The sequence below is a fragment of the Microcaecilia unicolor genome, chromosome 9 (assembly GCF_901765095.1).
Source record: "Microcaecilia unicolor chromosome 9, aMicUni1.1, whole genome shotgun sequence".
Lineage (NCBI taxonomy): Eukaryota > Metazoa > Chordata > Amphibia > Gymnophiona > Siphonopidae > Microcaecilia > Microcaecilia unicolor.
Genome location: NC_044039.1, coordinates 19,393,466 through 19,407,902, shown reverse-complemented (window position 1 = coordinate 19,407,902; position 14,437 = coordinate 19,393,466). Strand labels below are relative to the sequence as shown.

At 47.5% G+C, this 14,437-nt stretch overlaps 1 protein-coding gene across 1 annotated transcript in view; it reads left to right on the top strand.

The window, feature by feature from the left end:
* Positions 1-13,801, top strand: part of POC1B (POC1 centriolar protein B) — a 106,681-nt gene extending 92,880 nt beyond the window's left edge. Inside the window, exons 11-12 of the mRNA XM_030214370.1 lie at positions 6,746-6,973; positions 13,576-13,801. Of these exons, the coding sequence (XP_030070230.1) occupies positions 6,746-6,973; positions 13,576-13,680 (333 nt within the window). The 3' untranslated portion in view covers positions 13,681-13,801. The remainder of the gene's footprint in view (positions 1-6,745; positions 6,974-13,575) is intronic.
* Positions 13,802-14,437: the final 636 nt, after the last annotated feature.

Sequence of the window (14,437 nt, the reverse complement as noted above, 5' to 3'; positions counted from 1 at the left end):
CTTGTTGCTCCTTGTGGTGTAGGACAAATCACCTTACCCTTGCCTCAGGTACAAACATAGCTTGTGAGCCTGCCAGGGACAGAGAAATACCTAGCCTTATTGTGACTCACCCCGAGCTACCACTGAAAAAGGTGTGAGCTAAATCCGAAACCAAAACAGCAATAGAACCTGCAGCCTTGCATTTAGCTATAGACCAGGTATAACACAGGCCACCGCAGTGCAAACTGATCCAGTATAACCTTTATCGTCTTTGATCTGGAAGAAGCACACTGATAGAAAGGATCTTGTTTCCTTCATCGATTTGTATCAAGACTGATTTGAAATATCGTACAGAAAGTTTCAGAAGCTATTGCAATTTCCAGTGTCAACAGCATTGCTTAGTACACGTGGAGGGGCATAATCGAAAGGGGCGCCCAAGTTTTCCTGAGGACGTCCTCACAGGATGTCCCGGCGAAAAGGCGGGGAAACCCGTATTATCGAAACAAGATGGGCGTCCATCTTTCGTTTTGATAATACGGTTGGGGATGCCCAAATCTTGACATTTAGGTCGTCCCTAGAGATGGTTGTCCTTAGACTTGGTTGTTTCTGATTTTCGGCGATAATGGAAACTAAGGACGTCCATCTCAGAAATGACCAAATGCAAGCCCTTTGGTTGTGGGAGGAGCCAACATTCATAGTGCACTGGTCCCCCTCACGTGTCAGGACACCAACCGGGCATCCTAGGGGGCACTGCAGTGGACTTCAGAAAAAGCTCCCAAGTACATAGCTCCCTTACCTTGTGTGCTGAGCCCCCCAAAACCCACTACCCCCAACTGTACACCACTACCATAGCCCTTACGGGTGAAGGGGGGCACCTAAATGTGGGTACAGTGGGTTTCTGGTGGGTATTGGAGGGCTCACATATACCACCACAAGTGTAACAGGTAAGGGGGGGTGGGCCTGGGTCTGCCTGCCTGAAGTGCACTGCACCCACTAAAACTGCTCCAGGGACCTGCATACTGCTGCGATGTACCTGAGTATGACATTAGAGGCTGACACAAAATATTTTTAAAGTTCTTTTTTGAGAGTGGGAGGGGGTTAGTGATCCTGGGGGAGTAAGGGGAGGTCATCCCCAATTCCCTCCGGTGGTCATCTGGTCAGTTCGGACACCTCTTTGTGCCTTAGTCGTAAGAAAAACTGGACCAGGTAAAGTCATCCAAATGCTCGTCAGGGACACCCTTTTTTTTTTCCATTATGGGTCGAGGACGCCCATGTGTTAGGCACGGCCAAGTCCTGCGATGTAAAGCGGTAAAGTCTCACGTGATAACCGGGCGGTAATGACCTACGCGCATCAAATGCCACTTGGCATGTGCCCAATACGAACATCCGAAAATAAAAATTATTTTTCAGATGCGCGTATCGAACGCATGCCAAATATGAAATTAGGTAGCCGTGCGGTAACTCCATTTTGGCACGCATTGGGCATACATAGACGCTTACACAGCTTAGCAAAAGGGCCCCTATATATTCTCTTGTCTGTCCTGTTGAGATGTATGTATTTTGCCACATTAAAATATTTTAATGATCACTGCATAAGATAGGGATGGTGAACACGACAATGCGTGAAGTCCCTCAGACATCGGTGGGCCTGTAATTATTATTTCAGGAAGATTCCTTATAAATTATCACTTACACGATCGCAGTTTTCTTATTAGTTAACAGTAAGGTTGTTTTAAGCATCTATTATCTGCTTCCGGCCTATGCTGTAAGTTGTTTCCTGAGCAAGGCCTTTTTTTCTGTATTTCTGTCTGTAGCAAGATAAGAAATAAAAATGTTCCCAGGACAAAATTTCCGTTTTTCTGTTCTTTGTTTATAGTTTGCTGTATCCCAACAGAAAAACAAAACACGATCCAATAATGTAAAGTTGCCTGGTCCCAAAACTTTCTCCTGTTACATAGTAACATAGTAGATGACAGCAGAAAAAGAACTGCACGGTCCATCCAGTCTGCCCAACAAGATTTACTCATATGTGCTACTTTTTGTGTATACCTTACCTTGATTTGTATCTGCCATTTTCAGGGCACAGACCGTAGAAGTCTGACCAGCACTAGCCCCTCCTTCCAACCACTAGCCCCGCCTCCCACCACCGGCTCTGCCACCCAATCTCGGCTAAGCTTCTGAGGATCCATTCCTTCTGCACAGGATTCCTTTATGTTTATCCCATGCATTTTTGAATTCCGTTACCGTTTTCATCTCCACCACCTCCCGCGGGAGGGCATTCCAAGTATGCGCCACTCTCTCCGTGAAAAAATACTTCCTGACATTTTTCTTGAGTCTGCCCCCCTTCAATCTCATTTCATGGCCTCTAGTTCTACCGCCTTCCCATCTACGGAAAAGGTTCGTTTGCGGATTAAGTATGAAGGCCAAGCTCTGCCATGATGGATAAGCTGCCATAGATTCCGAAGGACTTTACTAATCTGATTGTAAGGATCCCAAAATCCTCCTCTCATTCCCTTAAATTTTGTTTGTAAACACACATTTCTGACATTGAATAGGTTTCATGGATAGCACTGTTTAAAGCCAGACAGTGCAGACACAAAACAGGTCAATTCTGTCAGGGGTCCTTTTACTAACGTGTGCTGAAAAACGGGCTGCGGTAGTGTAGGCTACTACTACTACTACTATTTAGCATTTCTATAGCGCTATAAGGCGTGCGCAGCGCTGCACAAACATATAAGAAAGACAGTCCCTGCTCAAAGAGCTTACAATCTAATAGACAAAAAATAAAGTAATCAAATCAATTAATGTGTACAGGAAGGAGGAGAGGAGGGTAGGTGGAGGCGAGTGGTTACGAGTCAAAAGCAATGTTAAAGAGGTGGGCTTTCAGTCTAGATTTAAAGGTGGCCAAGGATGGGGCAAGACGTAGGGGCTCAGGAAGTTTATTCCAGGCGTAGGGTGCAGCGAGACAGAAGGCATGAAGTCTGGAGTTGGCAGTAGTGGAGAAGGGAACAGATAAGAAGGATTTATCCATGGAACGGAGTGCACAGGAAGGGGTGTAGGGAAGGACGAGTGTGGAGAGATACTGGGGAGCAGCAGAGTGAGTACATTTATAGGTTAGTAGAAGAAGTTTGAACAGGATGCAAAAACGGATAGGGAGCCAGTGAAGCGACCTGAGGAGAGGGGTAGTATGAGTAAAGTGACCCTGGCGGAAGACGAGACGGGCAGCGGAGTTTTGAACCGACTGGAGAGGGGAGAGGTGACTAACAGGCATATTTTCAAAGCACTTAGCCTTCCAAAGTTCCATAGGTTTCTATGGAACTTTGGAAGGCTAAGTGCTTTGAAAATATGCCTCTAAGTGGGAGGCCAGCAAGAAGCAGATTGCAGTAGTCTAAAACGAGAGGTGACAAGGGTGTGGATGAGGGTTTTGGTAGAGGCGCGTGTTTTGGATGCTCGCAGAATCATTTTTATTTTTGCTGAAAATGGACGTGCGGCAAAATGAAAATTGGCACGCGGCCATTTTGGGTCTGAGATCTTACCGCCAGCAGGCTTACACAACATTCATGAAGGAAGCACATTTTGTCTTGTACCCAGAGCAGTAGCAAGAAGTTACTGACTGATTGCTTTGCTGTTACCTAATTTGGCAAGTAAGAAAGACTTTCCCCTTCGAAGGAAGATAGTCTCTGTCTTCTCTGCTTTCTCTGTCCGCTGTATCTTGGGGTGGGTGTGAGGAGGCAGAAACCCTATTTGCCCCACAGGTCCAAATGGTATATTTCCTATGGTAAGTAGAAATATATCAGAGCAGTGGCATTCCTACCCTCGATGACACAAGGGGCGGATCACCGATGCACCCCCCCCCCCCCCCCCTGCGAAATGACACCTCCCCCCCCCCCCCCGGCGAAATGACACCCCCCCCGGGTGCACGCCGCTGGGGGGGGTGCCACGGCGCGCGCCTGTGGGCTCCAAGATCGCTATGCTAACTTCGCTGGTTCGCTGCAGCTCCCTTCCTCTGCCCTGGAACAGGAAATAACCTGTTCCGGGGCAGACGGAGGGAGCTGCAGCGAACCAGTGAAGTTAGGGTAGCGAACTCGGAGCCCACAGGCGCGCACCCGGGGCAGACCGCCCCCACCGCCCCACCCCCTTGGTACGCCACTGTATCAGAGAAGGAATTCCCATATAGCCCTTCCCTGAGACTAGAGGGGACCCTGGACTCCACTATAAACAGTCTTGTGGCAGTGCTTTTTAAGGCAGGTTAATAAAAGAGCCTCTTAATCACTAAGGGGTCCTTTTACAATGGCACACTGAAAAATGGCTTGTGGTAGTCTAGGCACGGGTTTTGGGCACGCACAGATCCACTTTTCAGCGCGCCTGCAAAAAATGCCTCTTCTCCCCCCCCCCCCCCCCCCCCCCCCCCGAAAATGGACGTGCAGCAAAATCAAAATTGCCACGCATCCGTTTTGGGTCTGACACCTTACCGCCAGCCATATAGACCTAGTGGTAAAAAATTTGGGCGATAATGACCTACGTGCGTCAGATGCCACTTGGCGCACGTCCACTACACATGCCAGAAAATAACAATGATTTTTCAGATGCACGTAGCGGACGCGTGTCAAAATTGAAATTACCGGTAACCGGGTGGTAACGCCAATTTGGCAGGCGTTGGACGCGCTTAGGCACCTACGTGACTTAGTAAAAGGAACCCTTAATCGGCAGGAGCTGAAGACATCAATGAGTGCTGCTGTGAGTTCTCTGTACACCACAAGCTTTTCTTGGCTCACATATCTTTCACTGCCAGAATTCTGGTCTTGGTAAAGTGGATTTGCCTCAGTGCAAAACGGGAAACAGACCTTTTGTACACATATATCTTGCATTTAATTAATTAATTTATTTATTTATTTATTTATTTGCTACATTTGTATCCCACATTTTCCCACCTCTTTGCAGGCTCAGTGCGGCTTACATTATGCCGTAATGGTGATCACCATTTCCGGAATGAGAATTACAGAATGTTGTTGTATTTCAAGAACGGAAAATATAATACAACTTAGAGAAAATAGATATACAATTCGTATCAGTTATATAAGAACAAGGGTAGTGCGTAACGTTCAATAATGACAGTGTGATAAAGAAACCAATAAAAAGAGTTGAATGTTAACTTGTTCTAGTAAGAGTTTTGATGTCAGTTCATTTGCGAAGGATCCTTATGATAAGTATCCTTAAACAGGTTAGTCTTTAGTAGTTTCCGGAAGGCTGCCAAATCGTGCGTTGTTTTTATGGCCCTTGGCAATGTATTCCACAGTTGCGTGCAGATGTAGGAGAAACCTGATGCATATATAGATTTATACCTAAGTCTTTTGGAGCTGGGGCAGTGGAGATTCAAGAATGTGCGTGATGCTCTTTTTGCATTCCTTGAAGGTAGGTCTACAAGGTCTAACGTATATATCGGGGCCCCACCACATATAATCCTGTGAACCAGGGTGCAGGTCCTGAATGTAATTCGATCCTTTAGTGGGAGCCAGTGTAGTTCCTGTCTGAGGAGTTTGGCTCTTTCATATTTCGCCTTTAGTGGTTAGGGTGGTGGACTTTGGTCCTGGGGAACTGAGGAACTGAGTTTGATTCCCACTTCAGGCACAGGCAGCTCCTTGTGACTCTGGGCAAGTCACTTAACCCTCCATTGCCCCATGTAAGCCGCATTGAGCCTGCCATGAGTGGGAAATCGCGGGGTACAAATGTAACAAAAATAAAATAGATACTATTGGAGATTCTACATGGAATGTTGCTACTATTGGAGATTCTACATGGAATGTTGCTATTCCATTAGCAACATTCCATGTAGAAGTCGGCCCTTGCAGATCACCAATGTGGCCGCGCAGGCTTCTGCTTCTGTGAGTCTGACGTCCTGCACATACGTGCAAGACGTCAGACTCACAGAAACAGAAGCCTGCACAGCCTTCTACATGGAATATTGCTAGTGGAATAGCAACATTCCATGTAGAATCTCAAATAGTAGCAACAGTGGAGGAGTGGCCTAGTGGTTAGGGTGGTGGACTTTGGTCCTAGGGAACTGACTTCGATTCCCACTTCAGGCACAGGCAGCTCCTTGTGACTCTGGGCAAGTCACTTAACCCTCCATTGCCCCATGTAAGCCGCATTGAGCCTGCCATGAGTGGGAAATCGCGGGGTACAAATGTAACAAAAATAAAATAGATACTATTGGAGATTCTACATGGAATGTTGCTACTATTGGAGATTCTACATGGAATGTTGCTATTCCATTAGCAACATTCCATGTAGAAGTCGGCCCTTGCAGATCACCAATGTGGCCGCGCAGGCTTCTGCTTCTGTGAGTCTGACGTCCTGCACATACGTGCAAGACGTCAGACTCACAGAAACAGAAGCCTGCGCAGCCTTCTACATGGAATATTGCTAGTGGAATAGCAACATTCCATGTAGAATCTCAAATAGTAGCAACAGTGGAGGAGTGGCCTAGTGGTTAGGGTGGTGGACTTTGGTCCTGGGGAACTGAGGAACTGAGTTTGATTCCCACTTCAGGCACAGGCAGCTCCTTGTGACTCTGGGCAAGTCACTTAACCCTCCATTGCCCTATGTAAGCCACATTGAGCCTGCCATGAGTGGGAAAGCGCGGGATACAAATGTAACAAAACAAAAAATATATATATAAGTCCGGCTGCAGTGTTTTGGGTTGTCTGGAGTCTCTTAATAATTTATGCAACATAAGTAACCTTTTCTCTTTATCTTCAAAATGAAGCCAAAAACACGCAGTTGGAACGATATCCCAGCATCCCAAAATGAAAGATGGAGGATGGATGTTCAGCATTACCCCACCTTATCATCCCCACCTTTGAGCCCCTTGAGGAGACGGGAGGAAGAGAAGAACGCTTCCCTTCCAACGTCTATGCAAGACCATGGGAGCATCCCACCGGTACTCAGGGACACTTTAGAGAACATTGTAGAACAACTAGATATTTTGACACAGGTGGGTACGGATTGTGTGAGGATAAAATAATGGCAATCAGTGTTTGGAAATGAGTTTGGTGTAGCACTTAGGTAGAAAGTCTAGTTTTACATACGTCATCTACGTAGGAAAAGTTGCAATCTTGTTTTAATATTACTAAAATGTTAAACTGTTCCCTATTTAACTGTTCCGCTCTGCTCGTGATTTTATTTATTTTAATTTTTAAAAACCTTTGTTATCAAAAATAGAAATACAAGAGTTCTCAACAACATCACATTTTTGAAATAAACACTGCAACAAAGCCCAAGGAACCCGCTCCCACCACCCCGCAGAGCTGTTAAGCGAGGTTGCATTCTGGAATTCTGGAAGATATGAGCTCCATTGGATGACTGTTGTTAACATAGTAGATGACGGCAGAAAAAGACGTGGATGGTCCATCCAGTCTGCCCAACAAGATAACTCATATTTGCTACTTCTTGTGTATACCCTACTTTGATTTGTACCTGTGCTCTTCAGGGCACAGACCGTATAAGTCTGCCCAGCACTATCCCCGCCTCCCAACCACCAGCCCCGCCTCCCAACCACTGGCTCTGGCACAGACCGTATAAGTCTGTCCAGCACTATCCCTGCCTCCCAACCACCGGCTCTGGCACAGACCGTATAAGTCTGCCCAGCACTATCCCCGCCTCCCAACCACCAGCCCCGCCTCCCAACCACTGGCTCTGGCACAGACCGTATAAGTCTGCCCAGCACTATCCCCGCCTCCCAACCACCAGTCCCGCCTCCCAACCACTGGCTCTGGCACAGACCGTACAAGTCTGCCCAGCACTATCCCCGCCTCCCAACCACCAGCACCGCTTCCCACCACCGGCTCTGGCACAGACCGTATAAGTCTGCCCAGCACTATCCCCGCCTCCCAACCACCATCCCCACCTCCCGATCTTGACTAAGCTCCTGAGGATCCATTCCTTCGGCACAGGATTCCTTTATGCTTATCCCACGCATGTTTGAATTCCGTTACTGTTTTCATTTCCACCACCTCCCATGGGAGGGCATTCCGAGCATCCACTATTCTCTCCGTGAAAAAATATTTCCTGACATTCATACTTCAACCTCATTTCATGTCCTCTCATTCTACCATCTTCTTATCTCCGGATGACTGCTGTTCCTTGCAAAATGTATAACCTTTGTATTATATCTCGTGATTTTATAAACGATCTTATCCCCTCTCATTTGTCTCTTTTCCAAATGGAAGAGCTGTAACCTGTTTACCCTTTCTTCCTAAGGAAGGATCATTTTGGCCCCCTTTTCTGAACTTTTTCTAGTTTTTCTAAATGTTTTTTTTTTAGATGGTGCATAGTACTCAGGGTGCAGTTGCAATAGGTACTTATACAGAGGCATTTCCTCATTTTGGGAGGGAGGAGGGATGAGATATGGAAAATGCGTTATCAGACTATAATAAGGAAACAGAAGTGAATTGTAATACAATGGTGAAGATATCTCGGTATCATGATGAAATTCTCACCTTAGTTCAAAGAAGTTGGTGATGAATGCTGTGTTCATTAGTTAAAATTATGTGTCTGACAGAGAGGGGGTAAGAGCCAAAATAGCGGCAGGGCTGTAAGACACACTGGCAGGTTTTTTTTTCCCCTCCGGTTATTGCTGCGTGCATTTATGGGCAAAAAATGGAAAGGGAAGCACAGGGTTATCTCTCCTTGTCAGTGGTCGGCCCAAGAGACTTTTTGTGCAGCAAGCAACGGATTTGTCTGTCACATTGGAACCCACTGGAGATGCTGTGGGGGGGGGGGGGGGGGCAGGCAGTACCACTGACTCTCCTGGGCAGGTCACTTCATTGAGCCTAGAGCTCCCCTGATGCAACCACCTTTGTTAGCTCACATGCTGCTGAAGCCATTCAAGCTCCTATGGAAGCTGATGGAGTATGGTTGGCTGGAGGCGGAGCCATCAGTGGCGTAACTAGGTGTGGCCACGGGGGAGCTGGGCCCCCCCAAATTTGCTCTGGGCCCCTGGTTGACTGGTGGGGGTCCCCAACCCTCACTAGCTGAAAACTTTCAGCGCTGGTCTGTGGCGACGGAGGCACCGCATTGTCTGCCCTGCTTGCTCTTCCCCTCACGCCCAGCACCCAACGTGAGGGGAAGAGAGAGCAGGGCAGACAATGTGGCCGGAGACCAGCACTGGACGAAGCCTTCAGCTGGCGGGGGTTGGGGAACCCCCATCAGCCAAGGTATTTGTGGCAGCAGTGTTTCAACTGGCAGGGACGGCGGACACGTGGCAGTGAACAAAATGTGCCCCCCCCCTTGAGCTCTGGCCCCCTCCCACCTTGAGGTCTGGCTACACCCCTGGGAGCCATAAAAGCAGGAGTTAATCCTTTGTACTCTCAAGGTGGGAGGAGAGTGGCCTAGTGGCTAGAGCACTGGTCTTGCAATCCAGAGGTGGCCAGTTCAAATCCCACTGCTGCTCCTTGTGATCTTGGGCAAATCGCTTAACCCTCCATTGCCTCAGGTACAAACTTAGATTGTGAGCCCTCCTGGGATAGAGAAATATCCAGAATACCTGAATGTAACTCACCTTGAGCTACTACTGAAAAAGGTGTGAGCAAAAATCTAAATAAATAAGATTCTGGAATCTTAAAGAGTGACAAGATTCCATGCAGAATCTCAAAGAGTAGCAACATTCCGTGTAGAACCCCAAAGAATAGCAAGATTCCAGAGTGGAGGAGTGGCCTAGTGGTTAGAGCACCAGTCATGCAATCCAGAGGTGGCCAATTCAAATCCCACTGCTGCTCCTTGTGATCTTGGGCAAGTCACTTAACCCTCCATTGCCTCAGGTACAAACTTAGATTGTGAGCCCTCCTGGGACAGAGAAATATCCAGAGTACCTGAATGTAACTCACCTTGAGCTACTACTGAAAAAAGGTGTGAGCAAAATCCGAATAAATAAAGGTAAAGCAGCTGAATACAGAATGGGTAGAAATTGCCACCTGTGAGGCTATGACAGAGGAAGGTGTGCAGTTAGTCACGAGGAGCCTGAGAAGCAGGGTTGCCAGGTAGAAATTTTTTTTCCAGCCCAATCCAGGCCAGAAACCAGCCCAAAACCCGCCCAAACACAAACCCCGCCCCTGACACCCCCACCCCTGCGTCACCGACCCCGCCGTCACCGGCCCCGCCCCCGCCGTCACCGGCCCCGCCTCCCACGTCATCGGGCCCGCCTCCCCGTCATCAGCCCCGCCTCCCACGTCATCGGCCCCGCCTCCCACGTCATCGGCCCCGCCCAAAACGTCACTAACCCCGCCCAAAAACGTCACTAACCCCGCCCCCCGCGGCCGAAAAAAATCAAAAAGCCGCCCGGAAGCCCTAAAAACTGCCCAAAAAACCGCAACCCGCCGCGGGCAAAAATTTCCCGCGGCGGGTCGCGGAAAACCGCCCAATTGGGCGGTAAAACCGCCCACCTGGCAACACTGCTGAGAAGTCTGCTGTGAAGTTTTCCGGATTGGAAAGTTTGCCTTTATCATGTTTTCTATCCAAGCATCCTAGGGCTACTACTCTTGAAGTGATTTGGGAAGCAGTAGTGGAGTTGAGAAATGCCTTAATACTGCAGGTAAACGGTTTGTATCAAGAAATTTCTGTGTGAAACGGAAGATTGACAGAAAGTTTTGAAAGAAATGTGAGTCTTTCTGTCCCACCCTATTGGGTACCTTCAGGGAGGCTTACGATCCTATATAATAAAACTCACCCTCGACGTTCTGAGGACACTGACGTCAGTGTCACTTCCTTCGGGTTCGAAGGGTTCGTGGTGGTGAAGCCACCGAAATCACTGTCTCTGGGCCCCGCCCTCGCGTCAAACGTGATGACGTCGAGGGCGGAGCAATGGCATCACAGAGCGAGGGCGGAGCAATGGCGTCAGTGGCTTCAAGACTCAGGAGATGAAGGTGGCGTGCGTTGACAAGGTGTGGAGCAATGGCGGTCAGTGGCTTCACAATGCCGTAAGGAGGGGGGGGGTTCGGGAGGAAAACCTTGCTAGCGCCCGTTTCATTTGCTCCAGAAACCGGCGTGTTTTACTAGTCTAAAAATAATGGCAAATAAGCAACATGGCCAAAAACACAGACATGACTATGAGGGAAGGGGGGGGGGGGGGGGGACTACAGTAATTGATAGGACAGAGGGGGGAGGGTAAAACCGAAAGGGAAATTCTCCAATTATTTTCCAAGGCACCCCCCCTCCCCCGAAAGCCTGCTAGGGAGAATGGAAACTGGAGACGAAGAGATACAGGAAGTGAATTCCACAGATAAGGCCCTTGTTCTGTAAAAAAAATAACGTGCCTGGCGTGTTCATGAATTAATTCACGATGACTGGATATGACTAATTGGTTTTGTGGTACAGACCCAAGTGCTCCTGCGGGGCTATAAGGAATAAGATTTAAAAATGATAAAGGGGTTGTTCAGCATGCAAGATTTTGAAACAGAACAGTTTTACATCTGTTTCAGACTGCTAATAAGTTGGAGAAGGAGTGGAGGAGTGGCCTAGTGGTTAGGGTGGTGGACTTTGCTCCTGGGGAACTGAGGAACTGAGTTTGATTCCCACTTCAGGCACAGGCAGCTCCTTGTGACTCTGGGCAAATCACTTAACCCTCCATTGCCCCATGTAAGCCGCATTGAGCCTGCCATGAGTGGGAAAGCGCAGGGTACAAATGTAACAAAAATAAAATAGATACTATTGGAGATTCTACATGGAATGTTGCTACTATTGGAGATTCTACATGGAATGTTGCTATTCCACTAGCAACATTCCATGTAGAAGGCTGCGCAGGCTTCTGTTTCTGTGAGTCTGATGTCCTGCACGTACGTGCAGGACGTCAGACTCACAGAAGCAGAAGCCTGCGCGGCCACATTGGTGATCTGCAAGGGCCGACTTCTACATGGAATGTTGCTAGTGGAATCTCAAATAGTAGCAACAGTGGAGGAGTGGCCTAGTGGTTAGGGTGGTGGACTCTGGTCCTGAGGAACTGAGTTTGATTCCCACTTCAGGCACAGGCAGCTCCTTGTGTCTCTGGGCAAGTCACTTAACCCTCCATTGCCCCAGGTACAAATAAGTACCTGTATATAATATGTAAGCCGCATTGAGCCTGCCATGAGTGGGAAAGCGCGGGGTACAAATGTAACAAAAAAAAAAGAAAAAGGTTGAAAAAGGAGTGGAGAATGTTCAGAAAGTAGAAGCCATATTGATCAAAGATAATATTGATTTAAAGACTAACGTGGACAGCTTAGAGAATGTTGCTGGTGCTTTTAATCAAACTTTCTTGAATTCTTCCAAAGTACCTTTTATTACTCCTCATGATATGTAGGAAAAATACGTTATGGAAATATTGGGAACCTCTCCAGAGTATTTGCCTAGTACTTGAGCATATTATCTCCCATTTGGGACGAGATAAACTGTACAAACCAGGAGCGGACTGAGAATGGTCTAGGCCCCCGTGCTCTGGGGGTGGTGTGGGCTAGGGGTTACCATATTTTGTCCCCCAAAAAGGAGGATATATGCCCCGCCTTCACCATACACACCCCGCCACGCCCTCTTTCACACCCCACCCCCTTTCACGTCCTCGCTCCGCCCCTGTCACATTTTCCCCATCACCCCCCCTTACCTTACTACTGCCCTGGTGGTGGTCTAGTGACCTCTTCGGGGCAGGAGAGAGCCCCCTCTTTCCTGCCCGGAGCACTGACCTGATGGATCCTTCCTATTCCTGATCTCGGTGCCGATTCAAAATGGCTGCCGAGAGTTGAAGTCTCGCGAGGTCACTTCAACTCTCGGTGGCCATTTTGAATCGGCACCGCGATGAAGAACAGGAAGGATGCATGCAGGGCAGCGCTCCGGGCAGAAAAGAGGGGGCTTTTTCCTGCCCCGAAGGCGGAAGAAGTCACTAGACCACCAGAGCAGTAGTAAGTAAGGGGAGGGGAGGCTAGCAATCTGCTCGTTTGTCCAGAAATCCGGACAAACGGGCAGATTGGCAAAACCCGCCCTCTTACTAAGCCACATAGGCACCTACTCACGCCCAACGCGCGCCAAATTGGAGTTACCTCGTGGCCTTTGCGCGCGTCTGAAAAATATTTTTTATTTTCTGCCGTACGGCAGCTATTCGCATCAAGTGGTATTTGATTCGCGTAAACCATTACCGCCCGGTTACCACGTGAGACCTTCTCGGTCAATGGCTTCTGGTAAGGTCTCAGACCCATAATGGACATGCGGCCATTTTAATTTTGCTTCACATCCAGTTTCGGCCCCAAAAAAAGGCATTTTTTTGTAGGTGCGCTAAAAAATAATTCTGCGCGCGCCCAAAACATGAGTGTACACTACCGCAGGCCATTTTTCAGCACACCTTAGTAAAAGGACCCCTCAAATAGTAGCAGTAGCAACATTCCATATAGAATCCCCCCTTATTTTGCTTGCCTTTGTTTCTCCTTCTCTCTCTATAATATGAGCTGAATAGGATGGTTTTCCTTTTATAGCCCTGATTTTATGGTCTGTGTATATTTATTTATTTGTTAGTGGTTTTTGCTTGATTTTTTTTTTTTTTATTAAAAAAATAGTTATGAATCTGTACCTTTTTTTCAGACTGTTTCAATCCTGGAGAAGCGGCTGAGTTTGACGGAGGATAAACTGAAAGAATGCCTTGCAAATCAACAGAAAATTACATTTGAAGTCGGGCAAGCGGAGTGAATGTGGTAAAGCTGTCTAAACCGACTTAAAGAGTCTCAGGGAGAGGTGCTTGATACCCTGTTAAACTTAAGCCTGGGGAGCTATGTCTTTTTATGTTCTTAAATTGTTTCTAGTTACAAGAAATGACACATTTGATTTATATTTAATAAAATTATTTGTTAATAAATTTAAACTGTTGCTTTTCTGGATCAGGCACACTACTTTTACATGCTTTTATAGGTTTTTTTTTGTTTTGTTTTTTTTTTTTTTTACAAGAATCAGATTGATGAGTGCTCACTGGATTGCACATCCATTCATAAGAAAGTAACAAACATGAACTAATACATAAGAGTTTTATTAATGGGTAGAGACAGCAGAGTAGAGATCATTTTCAGCTAGAAATATTCGCACTGGAAACTAAGGATTGTAAGAAAAAATTAAAGAAGTGCTGAAAAGTAAGAATATGCTCTGAAGTACAGCACCCCCCCCCCCCCCCCCCCCCCCCCCCCCCCCCCAATTCCACGTTCATGGGTATCCTTGTTTAAAATAGTAACATAGTAACATAGTAGATGACGGCAGAAAAAGACCTGCACGGTCCATCCAGTCTGCCCAAGAAGATAAATTCATATGTGCTACTTTTTTATTTGTACTGTCCTCTTCAGTGCACAGACCGTATAAGTCTGGCCAGCCCTATCCCCGCCTCCCAACCACCAACCCCGCCTCCCAACCACCAGCTCTGGCACAGACCCTATAAGTCTGGCCAGCACTATCCCCGCCT